At 45.9% G+C, this 27,320-nt stretch overlaps 1 protein-coding gene across 1 annotated transcript in view; it reads right to left on the bottom strand.

Moving 5' to 3' along the window:
* Nucleotides 1–27,320, bottom strand: part of map3k1 (mitogen-activated protein kinase kinase kinase 1, E3 ubiquitin protein ligase) — a 117,736-nt gene that overhangs the window by 6,261 nt on the left and 84,155 nt on the right. The window contains exons 10-18 of the mRNA XM_084325946.1: nt 26,463–26,584; nt 23,755–23,846; nt 23,388–23,592; nt 19,001–20,333; nt 17,899–18,051; nt 15,985–16,147; nt 15,301–15,432; nt 8,185–8,327; nt 392–523 (exon numbers count right to left, since the gene is read on the bottom strand). Of these exons, the coding sequence (XP_084182072.1) occupies nt 392–523; nt 8,185–8,327; nt 15,301–15,432; nt 15,985–16,147; nt 17,899–18,051; nt 19,001–20,333; nt 23,388–23,592; nt 23,755–23,846; nt 26,463–26,584 (2,475 nt within the window). The remainder of the gene's footprint in view (nt 1–391; nt 524–8,184; nt 8,328–15,300; nt 15,433–15,984; nt 16,148–17,898; nt 18,052–19,000; nt 20,334–23,387; nt 23,593–23,754; nt 23,847–26,462; nt 26,585–27,320) is intronic.

Below are 27,320 nucleotides of genomic sequence, written 5' to 3'. Positions count from 1 at the left end.
CCCTATGGTCCAGTACCTTGAATATGAGTGCCAGTGGTTGGAGTGTTTCCCTATGGTCCAGTACCTTGAATATGAATGCTAGTGGTTGGAATGTTTCCCTATGGTCCAGTACCTTGAATATGAGTGCCAGTGGTTGGAATGTTTCCCTATGGTCCAGTACCTTGAATATAAGTGCTAGTGGTTGGAGTGTTTCCCTATGGTCCAGTACCTTGAATATGAGTGCCAGTGTTTCCCTATGTTCCAGTACCTTGAATATGAGTGCTACTGGTTGGAGTGTTTCCCTATGGTCCAGTACCTTGAATATGAGTGCTAGTGGTTGGAGTGTTTCCCTATGGTCCAGTACCTTGAATATGAGTGCTAGTGGTTGGAGTGTTTCCCTATGTTCCAGTACCTTGAATATGAGTGCCAGGTGGTTGGAGTGTTTCTCTGCGTTCCAGGGCGGCTTGGCACAGGACATCTCGATTATGGCACAACCGGCACTCCATACGTCACAGCTACGACCATACTGCTGTCCCCGCAAGACCTGTAATAGACCAAGCACACACCAATCAGAGACACCGTTAGATATGTTGGGAATTAACACACAGACATAATGGATATTCACTCAAATGTGCCTCGTATGGTTTTGGCGATCGACAATATACCAAGACGATACGCGTTTATAAACATGCAATCAAAGTGGTATATTTTTGGGGTATTGAATATGTTGTGCTGCTGTAGGGAATGTATGCATATGTAATGGAGTATGGAGGTCTGGGAGGTAGACTGATTATTAATACTATTCTAATTAATAATTAGTCATGGATCATGTCTGAAGAAGTCCACCATCATCCCTGTACCCAAAAAATCTACGCCTGCTTGCCTCAACGACTACCGCCCTGTAGCCCTCACCTCCATAGCCATGAAGTGCTTTGAGAAGCTAGTGAAGGGCTACATCTGTTCCTCCCTCCCCATCAACCTGGACCCCCTGCAATTTGCATATCGCCCCAACAGGTCCACGGAGGACGCCATAGCCCATGTGCTGCACACAGCAGCATCACACCTGGACAAGAGGCAGGGGAACTATGTGAGAATGCTGTTCATCGACTACAGCTCAGCATTCAATACCATAGTCCCCTCCAAACTCATAGCCAAGCTCAGGGACCTGGGCTTGAACTATGACCTCTGCCAGTGGGTCTTGGACTTCCTGACGGGCAGACCCCAGGTGGTAAGAGCAGGCAACTGCACCTCCTCATCCATCACGCTCAACATAGGGGCCCCCCAGGGCTGTGTTCTGAGCCCCCTCCTCTACTCCCTGTACACACATGACTGCGTGGCACAGCGGAACAACAACACAATCATCAAATTTGCTGATGACACAGTAGTGGTGGGCCTGATCTCTGCCAACGACGAGAGGGCCTACCTGGAAGAGGTAGAGAATCTGTCACAGTGGTGTCAGGAGAACTGCCTCTCCCTGAACGTCAGCAAAACAAAAGAGATGATTGTGGACTTCAGGAGGTCGGGGGTCAAGGACTACAGCCCCCTCAGCATCGACGGGGCACCGGTTGAGAGAGTGAACAGTTTCAAGTACCTCGGAGCCCACATATCCGAGGACTTGACATGGACTACACACATTGACAGTGTTGTGAAGAAGGCACGACAACGCCTCTACTTCCTCAGGCGCCTAAGGAAGTTCCAAGTCAGTCAGAAGATCCTTAGGAACTTCTACTCATGTACAATAGAGAGCATCCTGACTGGCAACATCACCTCCTGGTTTGGGAATAGCACTGCACAAGACCGTAGCAGACTACAAAGTGTGACACGTTCAGCCGAACGCACAATTGGAGGGGGGCTTCCCACCCTCCAGAACATTTACAACAAGCGGTGCAGGGGGAAGGCTAAGAGAATCATCAAGGACTCCAGCCACCCGAACAACTGCCTCTTTGAACTGCTGCGGTCAGGCAAGCGATACCGGAGTCTTAAGGCGAGCACAGAAAGACTCAGAAGAAGCTTCTATCCCCAGGCCATCAGGCTGCTAAACGAACAATAAACACTATGCAACAACCATCAAATGCACACAGCACACACACCCACACGCACACACTCACTTAAACAAACAACACACTGCAGCACCCACTCTCCACACTTTAGATCACACAAACACTTTATATTTATTGATAAAGGATTTGCACTACAACTCGTACACCTACTGTAAATTGTACCTAAATTGCACCTCATCCCATTTCTGCCTTGCACTATATAGTATTGTATATTAGTACACTGCATAGTATTGTATATTATATGGTAACTCAGTTACGTCTATTCTGCATCGAACATTGTACATATGTCTATACTGAACACTGTGACCTCATTTCTTTTACATGCTATACTATGTTATTTTATTTCATACTTATCTTGTCTTGCACAGTCTCTGGAGCGTAACAGTAAGAAGCATTTTGTATAAAAGTATTCTGTACGACAACTATTAAAGAAACTTGAAACTTGGATCCATACAAAGATATGGCCTTTTACTTTACCATCTTCAACAATAAATACAAATGTATTCTTTAAGTTAATCTAAAAATTGTTCCTTGCAGCAGTATTATAAAAGTTTGGGGATAAAACATTTATTAAAATATACCCTTTTAGGCGGTCAGGTGGCGTAGCGGAGATTGCGTTCGTCACCAATGCCGGGGACGCTGGATCCGCCTGTTCGAATCCAGCTCCCGGCGTGTCACCAGCTTGGCTGGCCGTTCACACTAATACAATTGGCAGTATTAGAGGGTGGGAAAGCTGGCGGGGTGGGTCCGGGTCGTTGTAAACAGCGACTCCTACAGTTCGGTCGGGGCGCCTGCTCAGCGCAGATAGGATCTAAGGGGGGTAGTGTGATCCTTCCACACGTTACACCCTCTCAGTGAGAGTCCGCGCTACCAGGTGAAAATAAGCGGTTGATTGGCTAGACGTGTGTCGGAGGAAGCATGCGATAGCCTCCACTCTCCCAGACCGACTGTGGGGGGTAAGTGCGCAGCAACCAGGAAGGGGATTGGGAATTGGCATAACGACTAACATTGGGATGGGAGAAAATCGGAGGAAAAAGGAGGGGGAAAAATATTTAAAAAAAATATATATACCCTTTTAAATTAAATAAAACAACACAACATTTATTTTAACAAAAGAATACATCAAACAGATGTGGAATCACACTGTACTTTGCACTGGAAAAAACAAATAGTCAAATATTGTTACACAATCAAAAATCATATTTAGCCTGTGTTTTTGCCAGTGTACTGTGGCCGACACCAGAATTCCCCCTCAAATAAAGTATTTATCTATCTAAGCTCACTTGTCTCAAATGTCTTAGTCACTGAACAACCCCTCCCCCTTAGTCCACAACCTCTGTGTCATCCTCGACCCCACCCTCTCATTCGACCCCCATGTCCGCTCCATTGTATAAACATCATACTTTCACCTCTGCAACATTGCCAAAATTCATCACTGCCTCTCCCCCCTGCTGCTGAATCCCTCATACACGCCTTCATCTCCTCCCGCCTGGACTATTGCAACTCCCTCCTCACTGGCATCACCTCCCGCCCCCCTCCATAAACTGCAGATGGTCCAGAACTCAGCCGCCCGCCTCCTCACTAACACCCGGTCCCGTGAACACATCACTCCTGTCCTCCACTCTCTCCACTGGCTCCCGATCAAGGAATGCATCAACTTCAAAACACTACTCCTCACCTTCAAAGCCCTCCATAGCCTGGCCCCCCCCTACCTGACTGACCTCCTTCTCCCTTACCGCCCCACCCGTTCCCCGCGGTCCTCTTCCACTGCTTCCCTCACTGTCCAGGCATCCAAACTAAAACGTTTTGGTGACCGGGCTTTTTCACGAGCTGCACCCAGACTTTGGAACACCCTCCCTCAGACTGTCAGAGACTCTCCCCCACTCTCCACCTTTAAATCCCGACTCAAAACCTACCTGTTCTCCCAAGCATACAATCTTACACCCTCCTCCAACCTCCCCTTCCCTACTTTCTCTTCTCCCTCTCCTGCCCCCCCCCCCCCCCCCCCCCCCCCCCCCCCCTCCCTTCAGTTTCCTTACTTCCCTGACTGTTCCCCTACTGGACTCTGTATCGGTTACTTGTTACCCGTGGTTTTATGTCTTGCATATTCATACTGTTGCTTATTCACTGTGGTTCTTTGTTTCTCTGTTCATTTGTTTTGCTCATGGGTTCTTGAAAAGCGCTTTATAAATAAAATGTATTATTATTATTATTAATATACCACAGCTTCCTGGAACAGAACGCTGTACACAAGTGGCAGCTAGCAGCCTCCTAGCATGGTGTCAGGTCAACAAGTGGCAGCTAGCAGCCTCCTAGCATGGTGTCAGATCAACAAGTGGCAGCTAGCAGCCTCCTAGCATGGTGTCAGATCAACAAGTGGCAGCTAGCAGCCTCCTAGCATGGTGTCAGGTCAACAAGTGGCAGCTAGCAGCCTCCTAGCATGGTGTCAGGTCAACAAGTGGCAGCTAGCAGCCTCCTAGCATGGTGTCAGGTCAACAAGTGGCAGCTAGCAGCCTCCTAGCATGGTGTCAGGTCAACAAGTGGCAGCTAGCAGCCTCCTAGCATGGTGTCAGGTCAACAAGTGGCAGCTAGCAGCCTCCTAGCATGGTGTCAGATCAACAAGTGGCAGCTAGCAGCCTCCTAGCATGGTGTCAGGTCAACAAGTGGCAGCTAGCAGCCTCCTAGCATGGTGTCAGATCAACAAGTGGCAGCTAGCAGCCTCCTAGCATGGTGTCAGGTCAACAAGTGGCAGCTAGCAGCCTCCTAGCATGGTGTCAGGTCAACAAGTGGCAGCTAGCAGCAGCTTCCTAGCATGGTGTCAGAACAACAGCTTCCTAGCATGGTGTCAGAACAACAAGTGGCAGCTAGCAGCAGCTTCCTAGCATGGTGTCAGGTGAACAAGTGGCAGCTAGCAGCAGCTTCCTAGCATGGCGTCAGGTCAACAAGTGGCAGCTAGCAGCAGCCTCCTAGCATGGCGTCAGGACGACAACAACACGGTTACATTCCACTAGCAGCCCGTGGGACACAGCATCACAACCTGCCTCGTTAGGGAGGAGGTGGAGGAGGAGGAGGAGGCAGCAGCCCGCTAGGCCCTCTGGGGAATACTCCATTAGAGAGAGAGAGGGAGGGGGGGGAAGAGAGAGATAGACAGAGAGAGAACCGGGGACAGAGAGAGATATAGACCAAGAGAACGAGAGAGAGAGAGAGAGAGACTGAGACAGAGAGAGAAACAGAGAGAGATATAGACCAAGAGATAGAAGAGAGAGAGAGAGACAGAGACAGAGAGAGAAAGAGAGAGACAGAGAGAGATAGAGACAGAGACAGAGAAAGAGAGAGACAGAGAGAGACCAATAGAGAGAGAGATAGAGAGAGAGAGAGATCTCTCTGGTAATTAACTGGGCTGCTGCTGCTGGAGGCCAGCTGAACTCCCTCCTAATTAAACAAGGTTGGCCGCCACAATGATAACAAGGCTTTAAGGGCCGCCGCCATTGTGGACCCTCTCAAAAGGGATTACAATTTCTTTCATTTGGGAGTTACTGAGAAATCTAAATGCACTTTAGCCGGCTCCCCAAGCCGACACGTGACTCTCAATGGCCCACATAATGGCAGCTGGATTTCACTACAAAAGTGTGCTTTGTCGGAGACCATTGACATTTAAATGGCTTCCCTGGTAAAGAAAAGGCCGAAGATCTGGCCTCTAGTCATGTGACTCAACCAAACAAACCTTCAACAACAACAATGGAAGCTTCTGTACAGCATGTGATTCTTCTACATCCTTTCTGTTTAGAAGCATGTGATTAAACATCCTTTCAGCTTAGAAGCATGTGATTAAACATCCTTTCTGTTTAGAAGCATGTGATTAAACATCCTTTCTGTTTAGAAGCATGTGATTAAACATCTTTTCAGCTTAGAAGCATGTGATTAAACATCTTTTCAGCTTAGAAGCATGTGATTAAACATCTTTTCAGCTTAGAAGCATGTGATTAAACATCCTTTCTGTTTAGAAGCATGTGATTAAACAGCCTTTCTGTTTAGAAGCATGTGATTAAACATCCTTTGTTTAGAAGCATGTGATTAAACATCCTTTCTGTTTAGAAGCATGTGATTAAACATCCTTTCTGTTTAGAAGCATGTGATTAAACATCTTTTCAGCTTAGAAGCATGTGATGTGCGGCACGGTGGTGTAGTGGTTAACACTGTCGCCTCACAGCAAGAAGGTCCAGGGTTCGATTCCCGCTTGGGGACCAGGTTTTCCATGATGCCAGGTACTCAGGTGGGGTATCTCCCAGTCCTTTCTGTGTGGAGTTTGCATGTTCTCCCCGTGCTCGCAAGGGTTCCCCCCCGATAAGATAAACCCAAATGGAAAAACATGCACAACAGATCGCTAACGCTGTGGCGTCCTTGACGAAGACGGACAGGAGCACTTGGATTGGTCCCCGGGGCGCGGCTCACGTTGACGCCCTATCTGCTCCCGGCTGCCCATGGGGGGAAGGACAACGGGATGGGAAAAGTGCAGAGAGACATTTCATCGGCGACTCAGTGCATGTGTGTGTGTGTTCCTGTGGGTCGCCCATCCCGCGTGTGTGTGTTAAACTGCATGACAAATAGACTTCTAGTCTAACAATTATTATTAAGCATGTGATTAAACATCCTTTCAGCTTAGAAGCATGTGATTAAACATCCTTTCTGTTTAGAAGCATGTGATTAAACATCCTTTGTGTTTAGAAGCATGTGATTAAACAGCCTCTGTTTAGAAGCATGTGATTAAACATCCTTTCTGTTTAGAAGCATGTGATTAAACAGCCTTTGTGTTTAGAAGCATGTGATTAAACAGCCTTTGTGTTTAGAAGCATGTGATTAAACAGCCTTTGTGTTTAGAAGCATGTGATTAAACAGCCTTTGTGTTTAGAAGCATGTGATTAAACAGCCTTTGTGTTTAGAAGCATGTGATTAAACATCCTTTGTGTTTAGAAGCATGTGATTAAACAGCCTTTGTGTTTAGAAGCATGCGATTAAACATCCTTTGTGTTTAGAAGCATGTGATTAAACATCCTTTGTGTTTAGAAGCATGTGATTAAACAGCCTTTGTGTTTAGAAGCATGTGATTAAACAGCCTTTGTGTTTAGAAGCATGTGATTAAACAGACTCTGTTTAGAAGCATGTGATTAAACAGCCTTTGTGTTTAGAAGCATGTGATTAAACATCCTTTGTGTTTAGAAGCATGTGATTAAACAGCCTTTGTGTTTAGAAGCATGTGATTAAACAGCCTTTGTGTTTAGAAGCATGTGATTAAACATCCTTTGTGTTTAGAAGCATGTGAATAAACATCATTTGTGTTTAGAAGCATGTGATTAAACAGCCTTTGTGTTTAGAAGCATGTGATTAAACAGCCTTTGTGTTTAGAAGCATGTGATTAAACAGCCTTTCTGTTTAGAAGCATGTGATTAAACAGCCTTTGTGTTTAGAAGTATGTGATTAAACATCCTTTGTGTTTAGAAGCATGTGATTAAACAGCCTTTGTGTTTAGAAGCATGTGATTAAACATCCTTTGTGTTTAGAAGCATGTGATTAAACAGCCTTTCTGTTTAGAAGCATGTGATTAAACAGCCTTTGTGTTTAGAAGCATGTGATTAAACAGCCTTTGTGTTTAGAAGCATGTGATTAAACAGCCTTTCTGTTTAGAAGCATGTGATTAAACATCCTTTCTGTTTAGAAGCATGTGATTAAACAGCCTTTCTGTTTAGAAGCATGTGATTAAACATCCTTTCTGTTTAGAAGCATGTGATTAAACATCCTTTCTGTTTAGAAGCATGTGATTAAACAGCCTTTCTGTTTAGAAGCATGTGATTAAACATCCTTTGTGTTTAGAAGCATGTGATTAAACAGCCTTTGTGTTTAGAAGCATGTGATTAAACAGCCTTTGTGTTTAACACACTGAGTTCCAGCCACGACGACAGAACGTTGTGTAGATGCTCCTTCAACAAAGGCCTCCAGTCAGGCAACTCGTGAAACAGCGGCTTGCCTTGCGTTCACTGCTCCCCGAGAGTCTCTGCCTCGCAGCCTGTGAATGGAGTGGGTTTAAGAGACTCCAGCCTCTTGTGTGCGTGTGTGTGCGTGTGCGTGTGTGTGTGTTTCACAGCCGTACCTCAGGGGCCATGAAGGCGATGGTTCCCAGGAGCTGGCCTTGGAACTCCCCGGCCCCCGTGCCCTTAGACGCCAGCCTGGCAGCCGCACCAAAGTCCGCTATCCTCAACCTGTGGCCCGTGCTGTCAATCAGCAGGTTGGCACCTGGGAGAGAGGAGAGCATGAAGAAGTGGGAAGGGACGAGTTGGAGGATGTGTGAGTGAGTCACTGTGTGTGTGCGAGTGTGTGTGTGCGCGTGTGTGTGCGCGCGTGTGTGTGTGTAGGGGCCGACAGTGGCTCAGGAGGTAATCAGTAGGGGTGGGGGGAAAAATCGATATGTAGTAGTATCGTGATACTTTGCGTGGCGATACACTATCGATACAGGGACGCCAAGTATCGATATTTAATTATTCACATTTTTTTTTTTAGTATAAGGAAGTTGCATTGTTCATTTCAATACCTGTAATAGTACAGTAGTCCACACACACACACACACACACACACACACACACACACACACACACACACACACACACACACACACACGTGCATTCAGTTAAGTTGGAATATGACTGTAATACAAACAGTTCAGTTTGTCAGGTACATGCAACACAGATTACAGTGTTTACATATGTCTGCTTGAGAAAATACCATGTTCTGCAATAAAAATTATTGAAGTGAGATGAACAGACTGAACTTTATTAGATAAAACATGTTGACAGTTTTACTTTGCAGTTGAAAAAGATAATAAATTAAATTTGAAAAAAATAAAAATAATAATAAGAAATAGCAAAATATTGCGATATATTTAGTATCGCGGTACTATCGTATTGTGACGCAAGTATCGCGATAGTATCGTATCGTGAGGTCTCTGGCGATTCCCACCCCTAGTAATCAGAAGGTTCCCGGTTAGAATCCGGCTCCACCTGTCGAAGTGTCCTTGAACAAGACACTTGACCCCTAACGGAACGTAGGCCAAGTGCGTCCACATTTTTATAGGATTCTATCACATTTTCATAACAATAGCACCCTGCGCCGTTTTCATTGAGGTTTCTTACAAATTAACGATGCTTTATCTTGTCCTTTATATGCCGATTATCATTAGAATCTTAAATTGTACCATATGTCCCCCTTTAGACAACATATGTAATGCTACCAGCGCACTTTTGTTAAGATAATTAGTTGGCCATTCGCGGTCGCTATACCGAGGTTGCAGTAATAGTTTAACGCTGTTCAGATCACGTCGGAGAATATAGACCCATCCCAGTGACCTGCGACCTGTGCTAACGCTCTTGGGAAATGCAGTGTTGTAGTTCTCAACATTTTCAGCCTTTAATTTTAAACCAATGCTGCCATCTACTGACAACAAAAAAGTGTTGTCTAATCGTCACCTTGAGAGCTACTTCCGTATACAGCGCCGCCCCAAACCCATTCTAGAGATTCCCACTTTTTGCTGGGAGTGGGGCGTGGCCGTATTTGGTCCCAGACAATAAGAGTGGCTGCAATTGGTCACCGTGACGTTAACTGTTCCCGATGAGAAGGTTGGCACCTTGCTCCGCCGTCGGTGTGAATGGGTGAAATGTGAGGCATAAGTTGTAAAGCGCTTCGGATAAAAAGCGGTTATATAAATGCAGTCCATTTACCATTTAGTCAAGACTACAGTGTCATTTGTGTCATCTGATCAGTGTTTGTGGAGGTCTGCTCATGTCAGACATTGTAAAAAGAAGCATGTAATGCAGTATGCAGTTCCATTATATTTTTTCTTTTCAGTTTGAGACTATGTATTCATGGTGGGTAGGGCTCTACCGAATAGTTCGAAGCTTCGAAGCTTCATTCAAACGTTCCGTTTAAACCAATGGGGTTTTTCTTCACAGTTGTATGATAAAGATTAGGCTACACTAATATTATAGTATATGACTAGTCATAAAAATTCAAATAAAACAATTATCATAAATGATGTAGCCTATCTGCATCCGCTTGGCACTCGGCGCTCCATCAAGACGTCACCATCACTTTCGTACCAACCGTGCCCTTATTGGATTATTTATGTTGACGAAACTGACGTTATATTCATTAACTCATTCTGCGCCACGGGTCGGGGCGCCAGAGGGCGCTATTAAGCCAGAACTGTAAGTCAATGGGGCGCTTTGTTCACTTGCGAGTGCTTAAAATATATCTTATATTATAGCTATGGGTCTAATACACCCGTCGATTGTCAGTGAGTTGCTTCCAGTCAACATGCACAAAACGGATTGTTTTTTTCATCCGTACATTTCCGTTTTGAATATGAATATAGTTTGTGATTCTTAGTAATCCCAGGAAAAGACGCGATAATAGCCCTTTAGTGGAATACACTAAACACGGTAATTTTTTTTGCCTGATTATCTAATCATCCTGAAATCAACGCTAGATCATCGTTATTATCCTTCCTCATGCAAGAATGAAAAGGGCCTCATAGCGCGAGGCTCCCCCAGTCCCCTCCTGCACCCAACGGCACACAGCCACACACACACAGACAGACACACAGACAGCCGCGATCGCGGTAGAAAGAAATATCAGATTATCTGATCGCCATTCCAAATACTGCTTGTGGAGGTCCGTCCAACATTACAGAGCGTTACACATGGGCGGGCGGGCGGGGTTACTGTTCCATGCCATCGTTGTATAGGCCTACCTCGCCTGAGTATTTAAACCCTGCCCGCACGGCTCAGATTGGCCCTGAAAAGAAACTACACCATTTCTAATAGAGTGCAATACCTGCTGGAAGGCGTAGGCGGCGGTATTTGCCCTTTTGCGAGCTCAGACCTAGAGCCATATGAAATCCGTTAAATTTTTTTCCAAATTCCATTTTATTTTTTTCCAAATTCCGTTTTAATATTTCAGAATTCTGTATTTTGCTTTGTACGCTCATTTTACCATCAGAAATAGTGTCTAATAAGTGGGAATGAATAAATGTCCACAATTTAATAAGATATAACAGTCCATTTAATAGGGCTGTCTTAAATACTTCGAAGCTTCGTTCGATGGGCATGGGATTCGAATATGAAAATAAAATGTGATCATTAAGAAATATAAAAATATAAATTATATATATATATATATTTTTTTTTTGCTAAATCAACTCTGCCTCTCTTTGTTAACTACAACAAGCAATGCTGTTTGTTATTTAAGATTAGGTCGGACTCAGCACTGACAGATTTGTGTTCATTGTGCTGCTTTTATAAAGCCTCAAATGACGGCTTACAATATTTCATGAAAGCAAAGTGTTTTGTTTGTCTAAGATTTAAAAAGGTTTAAACTTTACAGCACTGACAAAGTTGAACAAAGTGCTGTACAAGTCCCACAACATTAAAAAAAAAAAATTATAATTTTTTGTTTTTTTTATTTACAGTTTATTCCATTTTTATTGCTCAATTCCGCGATTCCGTCCGCGATTCCGTGATCGCGGATTTCATATGGCTCTACTCAGACCCATTCCCAATGATAACATCAGGCTGGATGGATGAAAATGAATGCATATAGCTAATAAAAGAAATAACGATTAAAACCCGACTTTTCTCGTGATTGGCGCTGAGCGGTTGGCGAGTTAACCCGACTTTTTCCGTGATTGCCGCAGAATGAGTTAAAGAAAGTTGATTTAATATAAAAAAATATATATACCAATTTAATCAGATTAATCACTTTGAGGATTTTGTTTGAGGATTTCTTCGGTACAGCCCTAATGGTGGGGCTGTGTGATACTGTGATCGGCCACGACGTGTGCAGAGAACAGGGTGTCCTGGCTCAGAGAGAGGCTTCATCAGTATATTATCTCCTGAGAGCAGGTCTGTGTAAGAGACTGGGCGCCACTGTTCCCAGAGAGACCGGTCGGTTTCACATTCACAGCCGCGACCTGTGGACCGAGGAGCTCTCCTCGAGAGAGTTCAGGTGCCCTCTGGCTGCAGAGTGAATGAATGAATGAATGAATGAATGAAAACTTTATTTAACAGATTGCAGAATGGGTACAATACAGTACGGCTCAATACATACAATTGTTAAGGGGATGCAGACCTGAGAAAGACGTTTGTCTTGTTTCCATCAGGGTCCCCCATTTTCAATTCATATAGACATATATGACATACATGACATACAGATAGTCAGTACTGCTACATCTATACATTTATGACATACCAGATTTGCAAATACAGTACTGTTTGTGATACAGAAGGAGTCAAGAAAAGGGAGTATATACATTTGACGTAGAAACTGTACATTGGAGGTTGGGTGGGGGGGGTTGGGTACATTGGGATATTGACAACCATACTGGGTAATTTACATTGGAGGTGGTTGGGGGGGGGGGGGGGGGGGGCGGGGGGCATACTGTATAAACAAGTAACACTGTACATTGAGGGGGGGGGGGAGGAGACACTGTACAAACAAACACAATTGTACATTGAACTATTGACAAAACCATACTAGGTAAATGACTGTACATTGGAGGGGGTTGGAATGATTGGGTTAGGATATTTACAGGGGCCAGTGTTGAATTGCAGTCTCCCGTAGGTGTCCCTTGAGAGAGGTTTTGAAAGTGGGTAGTGATCCACATTCCTTTACAGCTTTGGGTAGGGCGTTCCACATTGATGTGGCATAATTGCGAAACGTGTTTAGTCCCTTATTTGAGCCGAATCTGGGTTTGACATGATTTGTGGAGCTCCCTCTGGTGTTGTGATCGTGGTATTCACTGACCTTTGGGAAGTATTTTGACATGTACATGGGTACCTTGGTCGTGTAGTGTATCTTGTAGACCAGGCCCATTGCAAGTTGTTGTACTCTGTCGTCTACTCTAAGCCATCCTAGGTTGTCGAAGTGGGCAGGGGTGAGGTGGGTTCTAGGAGTAAGGTCAAGCAGTAGTCTGACCAGTTTGTTTTGAGATGTTTGTAATTTTGTTTTTAGCGCCTTTGAGGTGCTTTGGTACCATGAGGTGCAAGCATAGTCGTAGTACCCCTGAATGAGTGCTCCTGCCAGAGTCTTCAGGGTGTTCTTGTTTACCAGAGAGGAGATCCGGTACAAGAATCGAGTTCGTTGGTTGACTTTTTTTATTACATTGGATGCCATTTTGTCACAGGAGAGATTAGCCTCTAGGATGGACCCCAGGTAGGTAATTTCATCTTTCCTTGTGACAATATTGTCACCCACTGTAACTGAGAAGCCGTCGGTCTTGCTGAGTTTGTTATTTGAACCGAAGAGAATGGACTCTGTTTTGCCCATGTGTAATGATAGTTTGTTATCAGCGAGCCATATGCAGATTCTGCCTAGTTCCGAGCTGAGGGTTTTTTCAACCTGTAACTTGTTCTTGTCAGAGACCAGCAGGGCTGAGTCGTCCGCAAACAGGAACAAGTTGCAGTCACAAGCTGACGACATGTCATTTGCATAAATTAGGAACAGTAGCGGTCCTAGTATGCTTCCTTGTGGAACACCACAGCTCACTGTGAGGGGGGGGGATAGGGTACCGTTTACCTCCACCATCTGTTCCCTCCCCTCAAGGTAGGATTGCATCCAGCTCACTGATAGACTATCAAAACCAATTGCTTTTAGCTTGTCAATCAGAATGGAGTGATTGACCGTGTCAAAGGCCTTTTGTAGGTCCAGCATGACCATGCCGCAGTATTTGCCTGCGTCCACCTCTTGTTTGATGTGGTCATTCAAATAGAGAAGGCATGTGTCAGTGGAGTGGGATGTTCTGAAGCCAGATTGGAATTCGTAGATTAGATTTTTTTCCGCTAGGTACTTTTCGACCTGTTCGTAGACTATTTTTTCCATGACTTTCGAGATGGAGGTGAGAATAGAAACAGGGCGGTAGTTGCCTGGGTCTAATTTGCTGCCCTTTTTGTGCAGAGGGGTCACCCTCGCAATTTTGAAGTCCTTGGGGACGTGTCCCTGTTTTATGGAGAGGTTTATTATGTGTGTGATGATTGGTGTGATGGCGGCTGCTGAGTCTCTGAGGAATTTGGAGGGGATGTTGTCATGGCCAGTGGCCTTGTTAGGTTGGAGGGCGCTCAGTTTATTGAGTACCTCATCTGTTGTTACCGTTTCCAGCTTGAAGTCGTCCTTGCGGACCCCTAGGTTTTTGTAGAAAGCTACTATGTGTTCTACCCCATAAAGCCCTGAGTGGGAGGGTAGTTTGTTTACCAGTGTTGTGGCTATGTTTGTGAAGAAAATGTTTAAGTAATTGGCTACATCCAGCTTGTCTGTGATGAGCGTGTTGTCAGTTTTTATGTTTATGTTTGAGAATCTGGTTTTAAGTTTTTTACTGCATCCTAGTTGATTATTGAGTAATTTCCAAAGTTCACGTGGTTTGTTTTTGTTTTCCTCAGTTTTGTCATTGATGAAATTCTTTTTTGCAGTTTTGATCATGGAGTTTACGTCGTTTCTTAGTCTGTTTCTTTCTAGTTTGAGTTCAGTCACGTGGGCTTGGAGTTCACTGCTCGTGCTTTTAGTAAGCTTTGACTGACTTTTACGAAACTCAGAGCATTTTTTGTCTCTGGTTTTCATAGCGGCCAGTATTTCGGAGTGCATCCACGGCTCAGCGCGATTTTTTACCCTGGTGGTTCTTAGGGGGGCCATGTCGTTTAGTATTGCTGAGAATTTGGTTTTGAAACCAAGCCATGTTTCGTCAACCAGTGTACCATTGAGTTCATCTGACCAGTCCAGACTCTCCAGTTCAAGGTTGAAGGCCTCGCTAGAGTAGGTTTTGAGGTCTCTAGATGTGACTGTTTTGTGGCAGCCAGCCTTTTGTTTTAGTTTTTTTCGGGTACAGAATATCATATAATGATCACTTAACCCACATGCTATAACCCCTTTATTTGAGATCTTGGACTTGTCGGAGGTCAGAATGAGGTCAATGGTAGTCTGAGTTGATTCACATACACGTGTGGGTTGGGTGATTAGCTGGCTGAGGCCATGCAGATCACAAAACCTACTGAAGGCCTTGAAGACGGGTGCATCTTTTCGTTGCATATCCGTGTTCCAGTCTCCAATAAGAATTTTGTCTACATCCTCAACTCCAGCTAAACTAAATCCTCAACTCCAGTGACTGATGGAACAACGGAAGAACAGCGCTCCTCTGGGTGTAGAGAGTGTGTGACCTCCCACCCCTCACCTTTGATGTCTCTGTGGATGATCTGGTTCTCGTGAAGGTAGGCGAGGCCCCGCAGCAGCTGTTCTGTGTAGTTGATGATCACAGCCTCCTTGAAGGCGCCGTACTTGTTGAGCAGGTGGGACACACTGCCGCCTGGAAGCAAAGGCCGCATGTTCACGTAACATAGTAACCAGTTCAAAGGCTGCACGTTCACGTGTCGCTATAGTAACCAGTTCAAAGGCGGTACGTTCACGTGTCGCTATAGTAACCAGTTCAAAGGCCCTACGTTCACGTGTCGCTATAGTAACCAGTTCAAAGGCGGTACGTTCACGTGTCGCTATAGTAACCAGTTCAAAGGCGGTACGTTCACGTGTCGCTATAGTAACCAGTTCAAAGGCGGTACGTTCACGTGTCGCTATAGTAACCAGTTCAAAGGCGGTACGTTCACGTGTCGCTACAGTAACCAGTTCAAAGGCGGTACGTTCACGTGTCGCTACAGTAACCAGTTCAAAGGCGGTACGTTCACGTGTCGCTATAGTAACCAGTTCAGTGCAGTCCTGCTTACGATTGCTATTCGTTTTTTGTGTTCATTTTTTTTGCGAATCAATTTCTAATCCTTGGCTTCTCTGTGACCGTTTCACAACATATACAGCAATTTACATGAACAATATGGTTCTCGTACACGTTTTGTTTTGCAGGACCTACCTGCCATCCACTCCACGAAGAGGTTGTAGTTGTTCTTCTCACAGGTGGCCCCCAGCATGCGGATGATGTTGGGGTGGTTCAGGTGACCCATCATCCTGATCTCCTCCCTCAGCGCCCCCACCACCTCCTCCTGCTCCGAGGAGGTGTTCCTTACATAGGTCACCTAGAGGAGGAGGAGGAGGAGGGAGGGGGAGGGGGAGGAGGAGGAAGAGGAGGGTGGAGGGAGAGGAGGAGGAGGGAGGGAGGGAGGGGGAGGAGGAGGAGTAAGAGAGGGAGGGAGGGAGGAGGAAGAGGAGGAGGGAGGGAGGGAGGGAGGAGGAGGGAGAAGGAGGAGTAAGAGAGGGAGGGAGGGAGGAGGAAGAGGAGGAGGAGGGAGGGGGAGGAGGAGGGAGGGAGGGGGGAGGGAGGGGGAGGAAGAGGAGGAGGAGGGAGGGGGAGGATGAGGGAGGGGGGAGGAGAGAGGGAGGGGGAGGAAGGAGGAGGGGGTAGGGAAGAAGAGGAGGGAGGAGGGAGGGAGGGAGGGGGGAGGAGAGAGGGAGGGGGAGGAAGGAGGAGGGAGGGGGAGGAGGAGGGAGGAGGGAGGGAGGGAGGGGGGAGGAGGGAGGGAGGGAGGGAGGAAGGAGGAGGGGGTAGGGAAGAAGAGGAGGGAGGAGGGAGGGGGGAGGGGGGAGGAGGGAGGGAGGGAGGGAGGGAGGAGGAGGAGAAGGCAGGGAGAGGGAGAAGGGAGGGAGGGAGGGAGGAGGAGGAGAAGGCAGGGAGGGAGGGAGGAGGAGGAAGCACGTCCAGGGTTAGGTGTACATGATTTGGAACACTTCTCCGAATTCTATCTAAGAACTTCGACGCCATGCCGTCTTCAAGGGCCAGTAGTTGTTGACATCATCGTTATTTCAGTTCTGAACATTCTAATCTCATTATGTGACATAGGGGTGTAACGATTCAACCTCACAACGATTCGATTCTATTACGATTCTTCAGGCAACGATTCAATGCATCATGAAATCTCTTCATTTGACCATGATTCGATTCGATACATTTTCAAATCGATGCAGTTGAATCGTCACCTTAGGATCGATGCATTGTTACACCCCTATGTGACACTGTACACCTGGAAGGGTTGTGGGCAGGAAAAGTAATCGATGCCCTGTGTGACGCATAGATATGAAATAGGACACCTTTCGATAAAAAAAGGAAACGTGTCAGTGTCATAGATCGGACGCATCGGGGGCAGATTCTCAGAACATGAGTCAAGGTGGAGGTGCAGTGCCTGTGTGCCACCACTAGGGACAGCGTGGCTAAACGCGACGGAATGATTGAACGGTCCACCGGCTGAAAACACAAACAGAGTTCCGACGAGCAGGTAGGGCTGGGCAATATGGCCTAAAAATAAAATCTCAGATTTTTTCACACCACATCAGATTTACGATTTTAATTGATTTCTTTCTCTTAAAAACTAGAAACGCCAAGGAAATCATTCATATAAGCTTTGTTTTTATTTGACACAAAAAATTTTCAAGCCAAGATGAATTTCCCTATTGGGAACCTAACTTTCACCAATTTTCACTTAAAAAAAATATTATAATATATATATATAAAAGGTTACTCTTGATCAAACAAAGATGAATGTCCCTATTGGGATTAATAGTGCAATAACTTGCTTTTTCACCAATGTTCACTTAAAACAAATAAAAGGTGCCTCTTGATCAAGAATGAATTTCCCTATTGGGATTAATAAAGTGCAAATCTAACTTTCACCAAACATCACTTTTGGTAAATATTTTTTTTCTTTTCTTTTGTGAAAATCGATATTTCATTAAAAAAATTTTTAATCGTCCTAAATCATGAATTTGAATTAATCGATTAAATCGATTAATCGCCCAGCCCTACGAGCAGGGTGTCGTTCTCAGTCTCCCTCACCTGCTTGACGGCCATGAGGGTGCCGGTCCCGACGTCCTGGGCCTGGTAGCAGGAGGAGAAGGCGCCCAGGCCGATCTGCTGGCCCTTCAGCCACTCCGCCCCCTCCCGGTAGGGCTGCTTCGCTTTGGTATGGCCAGGCAGAGTTTCTGGGGTCTGGGGACGACGACGCATAAACATCGCTGTATCATCGGCATACGGTATACACTCAATATTACACACGCTGTGCCCTGGTATCATCGGACATCATTATTATTATTACAGACCTACTGTTAGTGTACTTCCTGACTTAGAATTAATCAGAAGAAAAGCCATATGTCAGCCATTTTGGTTGTCAGAAAAAGATGACCAATGTCATATTACTGTCACTTCAAATGATTTGAATCGACTATTATAACTGAAAGTTGAGAGGCCATTAAAGATCATTTCAAAATGGTTCTGAAGGCTTCAATAGTTTCCAGTTATAACAATCCGTTGACAGCAGGACCATATCTGAAGCCCAGTTAGATGTATAATTTTTTTTTGTCTCCATCATGGATACAGAGTAATAATGAAGCTATACGCTCTAACATCAATCCTCCATCATGGATACAGAGTAATAATGAAGCTATACGCTCTAACATCAATCCTCCATCATGGATACAGAGTAATAATGAAGCTATACGCTCTAACATCAAGCCTCCATCATGGATACAGAGTAATAATGAAGCTATACGTTCTAACATCAATCCTCCATCATGGATACAGATTAATGAAGCTATACGCTCTAACATCAATCCTCCATCATGGATACAGATTAATGAAGCTATACGCTCTAACATCAATCCTCCATCATGGATACAGATTAATGAAGCTATACGCTCTAACATCAACCCTCCATCATGGATACAGAGTAATAATGAAGCTATACGTTCTAACATCAATCCTCCATCATGGATACAGATTAATGAAGCTATACGCTCTAACATCAATCCTCCATCATGGATACAGATTAATGAAGCTATACGCTCCAACATCAACCCTCCATCATGGATACAGAGTAATGAAGCTATAAGGCATCACATGCAGCTGGCCCTCCCAGCCTGCGGGGGGCGACTCCACTCACGTCCACCTGGATGATGATGACGTCCTCGTCCTTGTCCACCTGCAGCTGCGGGACGACGGGCAGCGCGTCCTGCGACTCCGACAGGGCCATGACCACGGCCAGCGCCTCCTCCTCCTCCGCCTCCATCTTCTCCTTGCACTGCTGGTGGTACGTCACGTCCTCGCTGTAGGTGCCCTCGCCCCCGCCTCCTCCGTCGGCGCGCTCCGGGGACAGCACCGCCACCTCGGAGCGGAAGGTGACGTCGCCCCCCCCGAGCCCCGGCGTGGTGGCCGCCTCCAGCAGGTCCTCCATGGAGGAGTTGAGCTCGGCGGAAGAGGCGTCCAGGCCGCGGAACAAGCGCTCGTCCACGGGGGTGAAGCAGGTGTCCTCGCTAGGGATGAGGGTGCCGGCGCCGCCGGGCGTGCCCGGTCGACCGTCCAGGGAGGCGGAGGTGCAGTGGTGGAGGTCCAGCTTCAAGGAGGGCAGGGGGCACGGGGCCTTGGGCGCCTCGGGGGCCGGGCCAGGCCGGGAGGGCTTTGGTCTGTGGATCTGGCTGGAGGGGAGAGGCCGGGCCTGGGTGAAGCCCGGCGAGGGGAGCTTCTGTTGGGGGACTTTGCGCTGGGCACCGGGGGAGGAGCAGGAGGGGGCGGTGGAGGAGGCTAGCTTGCTGGGGATGAAGCTCTGGGGTCGGGCTTTGGGAACACTCTCAGGCCCTGGGAAAGGTAGGGGAGGGTGTGAGGTGGAGGGTGAGGGGAGGGTAGGAGTTTGATTGGAGGAGGGGGAGTTCAGGCACTGGCTGGGGGGCCTGTTGCGCGCCTGAATGGGGGGCTTTTGGTGCTCAGCTTGGGGGGCGGCCATATTGTGATGTCCGGCGACGGATATGGCAGCCAGTCGCTCCGTAATGTCCTCGGGACTCGCTCCCACCCTCCCGCCGAAACAACAGCGGCCCTTCCCGGCGCTCAGCTGCACCGTGTGGGTGGGCGTGTTGGCCTCCGTGACGTTGGGCGAGTTCTGGGGCGCGGAGGGCTCCAGAAAGGCCTCGCCGGCGGCCCCCCGTCCCTGGGCCTCGCCGGCGGCGGGGGGGGAGCTCTCCGCCGCGCCCTCCAGCCCCAGGCTGACGGCGTCCAGGATGTCCATCTCCTCGGCGATGGCCAGGAGGCGGCGGCGCATGCGGGCGTAGTGGGTGGAGCTGGTGACGCTCAGCATGTCCAGGAGCTTGAGGAAGATGTGGGGCACGCGGGCCACCATGCGCGCGGCGCTCAGGAAGACGCGGCGGGACAGCTTGCCCACCATGGAGTGGGAGTTGTCGATGGACTGCAGCGCGAAGCTGAGCAGCGGCAGCAGCTTCTGGTACCTGGAGGGGGGAGGGGAGACGACGCACGGCTTTAGAAGTGACCTCCGCTAGACACCGCTCCTCCTAGTGATCACTTTCTTTCATGACATGTTTGCCCACAATCACCAAATTCATATATTATAGTGTACATGAATTAAGATTAATTCCACATGTAACTGGTTTGAATTAAGATTAGTTCCACATGTAACTGGTTTGAATTAAGATTAGTTCCACATGTAACTGGTTTGAATTAAGATTAGTTCCACATGTAACTGGTTTGAATTAAGATTAGTTCCACATGTAACTGGTTTGAATTAAGATTAGTTCCACATGTAACTGGTTTGTCAATAACGTTTCCACTTAACTAAATGAACCCACGTTTATTTCCTGTTGCAATGTGTTTGCTAATAAAATAGCTGACAGGAAATAGACTTGGGTCCAAACTGGGGATGTTCGATATTGGCTTTTTTACTGATGCCGATATGCCGATATTGTCCAACTCTTAATTTCCGATACCGATATCAACCGATACCGATATATGCAGGGTTTCCCCCCCCCAAAAAACTGAATAATTTCAGGTAATTAACATTACTTATTACATGGCGTTTTCACATTCGCCTAAATGCTTGCTTGTGATTGGTCAATAGCGCGCGTCAGAGGTCCGTTATCACACAATAATGACCGCTGTGGGACAATAATGACCGCTGTGCGCAGCTGTTCGCAATCAAGCCCACTGACACACTGCCTCAGTGCAGCTCAGCATATGCACAGCTGCACTCAGTCATGCAATCAGACCAGAGACCACAGACCTACCGGCTGCCGATAATAATAATCACTTTATTTGGGCTGACAGAGCCACAGAACAACTGCGTCTTCATTTGATCTAGTCAGTGGATCTAATTGTGGATGAATTAGGTATATTGTTAGTAAGTTAGCCATGTAATAAGCGGGATAATGTATAGCTATACTCGATCATTGTCGCAAAATAATTGACCTTCACTGACGCTTAAAACACCTCGGCGCTGCGCCTCGGTATTTTAAACTCTGTGTCGGTCAATTATTTTGCGACAATGACCTCGTAGCTATACATTATCCCTTACATATCTCTTGTCGTGGAATTAACACAACATTATGCATACTTTTGACAATAAATCAAATCTGAATTTGTTCTTACTTGCCTGGGTAAATAAAGGTTAAACAAATGTAAAAAAAAAAATCTTTTTTTTAAGCAGATACCGATAATTTTCGATATCACATTTTAATGCCAATATCGGCCGATAATATCGGTAGGCCAAACTGTTCCCTGGCAAGAGAATCCCAGTGAAACCATCTACAGAGATCTCCACCCAAAAAAACAAAACAGTCCGAGACTTAAAACCGTATCCACAAAACCAAGCAAATATCGGACCTTCGTGGTAAAGACTAATACGAGGGAAGAGCAGTAGTCTAAGTCTAACAATAGTCTGGTTAACATGAGTGGGCACTTAGCTGAGGTCAAAGGGCAGGCCTGCGAAGCCAAGGCCAGAAAGGCTTACAGCCAGGGTTCGAAATTAACGGGGGCTTGGGGCATAATGCCCTTGAAAATGGACAAAATGCCCTCGAAAATCAGTTAAGGGGGGCACTTAATGCCCCCGACAGTTTACTAATTATATATATTTATCCGGTAATGGAGCGTGTGTATCGTACGGTTCAGATGACGCGCAAATAAAACAATTCATTTGGCGGAGCCGGTGTTCTGCACTGGCTGCAGGCAGCAGCAGCAGCAGCACTGCAGCCAGCCAGGTGCTAGTCAGTTTGTGTAAAAATGGCACGCACAATATAAATCAATCTTCATTACGACTTTAAAAACATAGCCATTAACATTACATAGGCCTACACACATCTTGCCATAGCGTTAGCAGTTTGTACAATGTTTGTAGCTGTTAGCTAGCTAGCCCTTCACAACAACAGCTAACACCGTAGCTACTAGCTACTGTAGCAGAGGAGGAAATGGGAGTCTGAGAGGCGGGGTGTTTAAAGACAATGATAGGCGTTTATTTAACATCCAAGAAGGCTAACATACAACTGTGTTTTACTAACTCCAAACGGGACTATTATCGCTTTCGCGCTGCTTGTTGATGTTATAAACTGCTCCTAACGTGACCGGAGCTGAAGGTGGCGGTGCCACACGCTAAAATGTCCGTGGGGACCCGGCGCCAACCCATAGATAGTTCCAACTCACCGAATTACGTAATCCACCACAGTTGCACTCAATATTTAAATAATGTTAGTCTAAATAAATGTAGACAGAAACATAATAATTTCAAGCAGAAAACGAATCTTTCCATTAATAACTGACAATCAGGGAATTTAAATTTAAAATTTAAAATGTTGTGTGTTTATATTAATTAAAGAAAGGAAAGTCTAGTGCTGGCTGAGCATATTGTTTGTTTGCACTAAGTTAATACTTTGACAAATGTAGCCTATATTTTTCAGTCAGTTCGGTCTTTGTGTGCCAAACATTATTTAAGGCTGTAAACACTGTAAACCTTTTATTTTATTTTTAATAAATGAGAAGCATGTTTAGATTTGAGTGTTAAATTTTTTTTTAATAAAAATTAACGTATATCGAACTGAAAACCGTGACCCCAAAATCGTGATACGAACCAAACCGTCCATTTTGTGAACCGTCCCACCCCTACCGTTTATCATAAAAATTCAGTGCCCCCGAAATACAAAAAAAAGCCCCCGAAAATCAATTAAGGGGGGCAAAAAAAGCCCTTGAAAAAAAAATTTAATTTCTAACCCTGCTTACAGCTATATTGACATGCAAGACCACCGTTTGCTTCCATTCATTGTGCTAAGCTAGGCTAACGTGCAGCAGCCGGATAGCTTTCTACTGAACGCAGAGAGGAAACTGGTATCCATCTATCTTGTCTCGCTCTGGAGAAGACGCTAAGAGCTCATTTCCCATAATGTTGCCGTGTTCCTTTAACCCTTTCACTGCCACACTACAGCAGGTTAACCCTTTCACTGCCACACTACATAATGTTAACCCTTTTACTATCACACTACCCGGGCCGGAGTGTCTCTCACCTCTCTACGAGTGTCTGGGACTGGTGACTGCTGTCCATCCCTCCTCCTCCGCAGACGATGTGGGGGTAGAACTCGGCAGGGAACTCCAGGAGGAGCCTGTCGATCAGACACAGACGTCCCAACAGAGCCTGCCAGTTATTAGCCTCCGTCTGAGACCCCAGGATGCAGTTCAGCACGAAGTCCACCCCTCCGACACCGACGGAGCCTGCGGACCAGGGGGGTAAAGTACTTGAGTAATTGTACTTTGTTACAATACTTATGTACTGTTTTTGGGGGATTTGTACTTGTACTACTCGAGTATTATTAGTAGGGATGTTAGATATTGTGTCTCCGTGTCTCCGTGTCTCTGTGTCTCCGTGTCTCCTACCTGCTTTGAGGATCTCTCTGCCCACAGCCAGCTCTCCCACCTGGCCCTTACACAGCTCCAGCAGGGTGGACACCGACAGCTGGCTGGTACGACTGAGAACACACACGAGACCACAGTTCAATTCCCATTCAAATGCCCTGGTATCTGCTATCATTTCTGCACAGCGTTTTGCTTTGAAACGCACCCCGATACTTCATAAAGAGATCCTCTACTACCCCAAAAGAGACCTTGTACTACCCCAAAAGAGACCTTGTACTAGCCCAAAAGAGATCTTGTACTAGCCCAAAAGAGACCTTGTACTAGCCCAAAAGAGACCTTGTACTAGCCCAAAAGAGACCTTGTACTAGCCCAAAAGAGACCTTGTACTAGCCCAAAAGAGACCTTGTACTAGCCCAAAAGAGACCTTGTACTAGCCCAAAAGAGACCTTGTACTAGCCCAAAAGAGACCTTGTACTAGCCCAAAAGAGACCTTGTACTAGCCCAAAAGAGATCTTGTACTAGCCCAAAAGAGACCTTGTACTAGCCCAAAAGAGACCTTGTACTAGCCCAAAAGAGACCTTGTACTAGCCTAAAAGAGACCTTGTACTAGCCCAAAAGAGACCTTGTACTAGCCCAAAAGAGATCTTGTACTACCCCAAAAGATACCTTGTACTACCCCAAAAGAGATCTTGTACTAGCCCAAAAGAGACCTTGTACTACCCCAAAAGAGATCTTGTACTACCCCAAAAGAGACCTTGTACTAGCCCAAAAGATACCTTGTACTACCCCAAAAGATACCTTGTACTAGCCCAAAAGAGATCTTGTACTACCCCAAAAGAGATCTTGTACTAGCCCAAAAGAGATCTTGTACTACCCCAAAAGATACCTTGTACTACCCCAAAAGAGACCTTGTACTACCCCAAAAGAGACCTTGTACTAGCCCAAAAGATACCTTGTACTAGCCTAAAAGAGACCTTGTACTAGCCTAAAAGAGACCTTGTACTACCCCAAAAGAGAGCTTGTACTAGCCCAAAAGAGATCTTGTACTACCCCAAAAGATACCTTGTACTACCCCAAAAGAGATCTTGTACTAGCCCAAAAGAGACCTTGTACTACCCCAAAAGAGATCTTGTACTACCCCAAAAGAGACCTTGTACTAGCCCAAAAGATACCTTGTACTACCCCAAAAGATACCTTGTACTAGCCCAAAAGAGATCTTGTACTACCCCAAAAGAGATCTTGTACTAGCCCAAAAGAGATCTTGTACTACCCCAAAAGATACCTTGTACTACCCCAAAAGAGACCTTGTACTACCCCAAAAGAGACCTTGTACTAGCCCAAAAGATACCTTGTACTAGCCCAAAAGAGATCTTGTACTAGCCTAAAAGAGACCTTGTACTAGCCTAAAAGAGACCTTGTACTAGCCCAAAAGAGACCTTCTACTACCCCAAAAGAGATCTTGTACTAGCCTAAAAGAGACCTTGTACTAGCCCAAAAGAGATCTTGTACTACCCCAAAAGAGAGCTTGTACTACCCCAAAAGAGAGATTGTACTACCCCAAAAGAGATCTTGTACTAGCCCAAAAGAGACCTTGTACTAGCCCAAAAGAGACCTTGTACTAGCCCAAAAGAGATCTTGTACTAGCCTAAAAGATACCTTGTACTAGCCCAAAAGAGACCTTGTACTAGCCCAAAAGAGAGCTTGTACTACCCAAAAAGAGAGCTTGTACTAGCCCAAAAGAGATCTTGTACTAGCCCAAAAGAGATCTTGTACTACCCAAAAGAGACCTTGTACTACCCCAAAAGAGAGCTTGTACTACCCAAAAAGAGAGCTTGTACTAGCCCAAAAGAGATCTTGTACTAGCCCAAAAGAGATCTTGTACTACCTCAAAAGAGACCTTGTACTAGCCCAAAAGAGACCTTGTACTAGCCCAAAAGAGATCTTGTACTAGCCTAAAAGAGACCTTGTACTACCCCAAAAGATACCTTGTACTACCCCAAAAGAGAGCTTGTACTAGCCCAAAAGAGATCTTGTACTAGCCCAAAAGAGATCTTGTACTACCCCAAAAGAGACCTTGTACTAGCCCAAAAGAGACCTTGTACTACCCCAAAAGAGACCTTGTACTAGCCCAAAAGAGACCTTGTACTACCCCAAAAGATACCTTGTACTACCCCAAAAGAGAGCTTGTACTAGCCCAAAAGAGATCTTGTACTAGCCCAAAAGAGATCTTGTACTAGCCCAAAAGAGACATTGTACTACCCAAAAGAGACATTGTACTACCCCAAAAGAGTACTAGCCCAAAAGAGATCTTGTACTACCCCAAAAGAAATCTTGTACTACCCCAAAGAGATCTTGTACTAGCTCAAAAGAGACATTGTACTCCCCATAAGAGATCTCAGTGGACACCATCCGCTTCAAACGGACGTTATCACATCACTCAAGGCAACAAGAGCGAATATACTAAACATCACTCAAGTCATAATATCCGTGGTGGGCCACCGCTTGCTATATGACAGTGTGTCCACCAGAGGGCAGTATCAACCAAGCGGTTCTGCAGGGGGCTTCAGTTGAGATGATAATAATCATAATAATATCATCCTATTCGTGGTGGGACACTGTGTCCACCAGAGGGCAGTATTATCACTCAAGTCATCATATTCATGGTGGGACACTGTGTCCACCAGAGGGGCAGTATCACGGACACTGTGTCCACCAGAGGGCAGCATCACCTGTTGGCGTCGGCACACTTCACCAGGATGGTCTCCACCACGGGCCGAAGCAGCTGCTGCAGCCGCGAGCGCTCCGGGGCAGAGTGGCACGGCGTGTAGACCAGCATGGCCCGCAGCGTTTTCTGCCGAGGAGGACAAGGAGAGGCGGTGAGGAAAATGAGATGCGGTGAGGACGCTTTCTGAGATGGTTCGGGAACCACACTAGGGCTGAGCCCAAACGTTCGAACATTCGTTCATTACGTCAATACTAAATCAACATTTGAATTTTTTATTTTTAATATATTTTTGTATGAGTCTATTCATTCTGTTTAAACCAGGGTCGGCAACCTGCGGCTCTTTAGCCAATCAGCTGCGGCTCCCTGCCCCAAAAAATATAAAAACTTTTTTTTCTTAACTTTTTTTCTTTTGGAGATCGATGTCATACTGTGACACTGAAATGAAAATATTTCATCAACTAAATAAATCACATTGCATGCGTGCACGGCCAAGGATAATAATGATGATCTATCGTTGATTTCAGGAAGATCCGATAATCAGGCGAAAAATTACAACGTGTTTATTGAATTACAGAAAAACGCAGTTTGTGTCTTTTCCCTGGAATTGCTCAGAAGCGGCCGGACTATGTTCATATTCAAAACGGTATCAAACGGAAATGTACGGATGAAAAAAGAATCCGTTTTTGCATGTTGACCAGAAGCAGCTCACTGAGACTCGAGGGCGTTATTAGACCCATAGCTATACTATAAAATATAGGTTTAGCTCTACAAACTACAACTACGTTTACATGGGGTTAATGGGCGGCACGGAAGAGGTCACTTCCCGGAACGGGCGTGGCACTCAATGTGTTAAGATAAGATA

The sequence above is a fragment of the Notolepis coatsorum genome, assembly GCF_963971535.1.
Source record: "Notolepis coatsorum genome assembly, chromosome: 12".
Lineage (NCBI taxonomy): Eukaryota > Metazoa > Chordata > Actinopteri > Aulopiformes > Paralepididae > Notolepis > Notolepis coatsorum.
The sequence above is the reverse complement of the archived record's forward strand: the minus strand, read 5'-3'. Positions and strand labels throughout refer to the sequence as shown.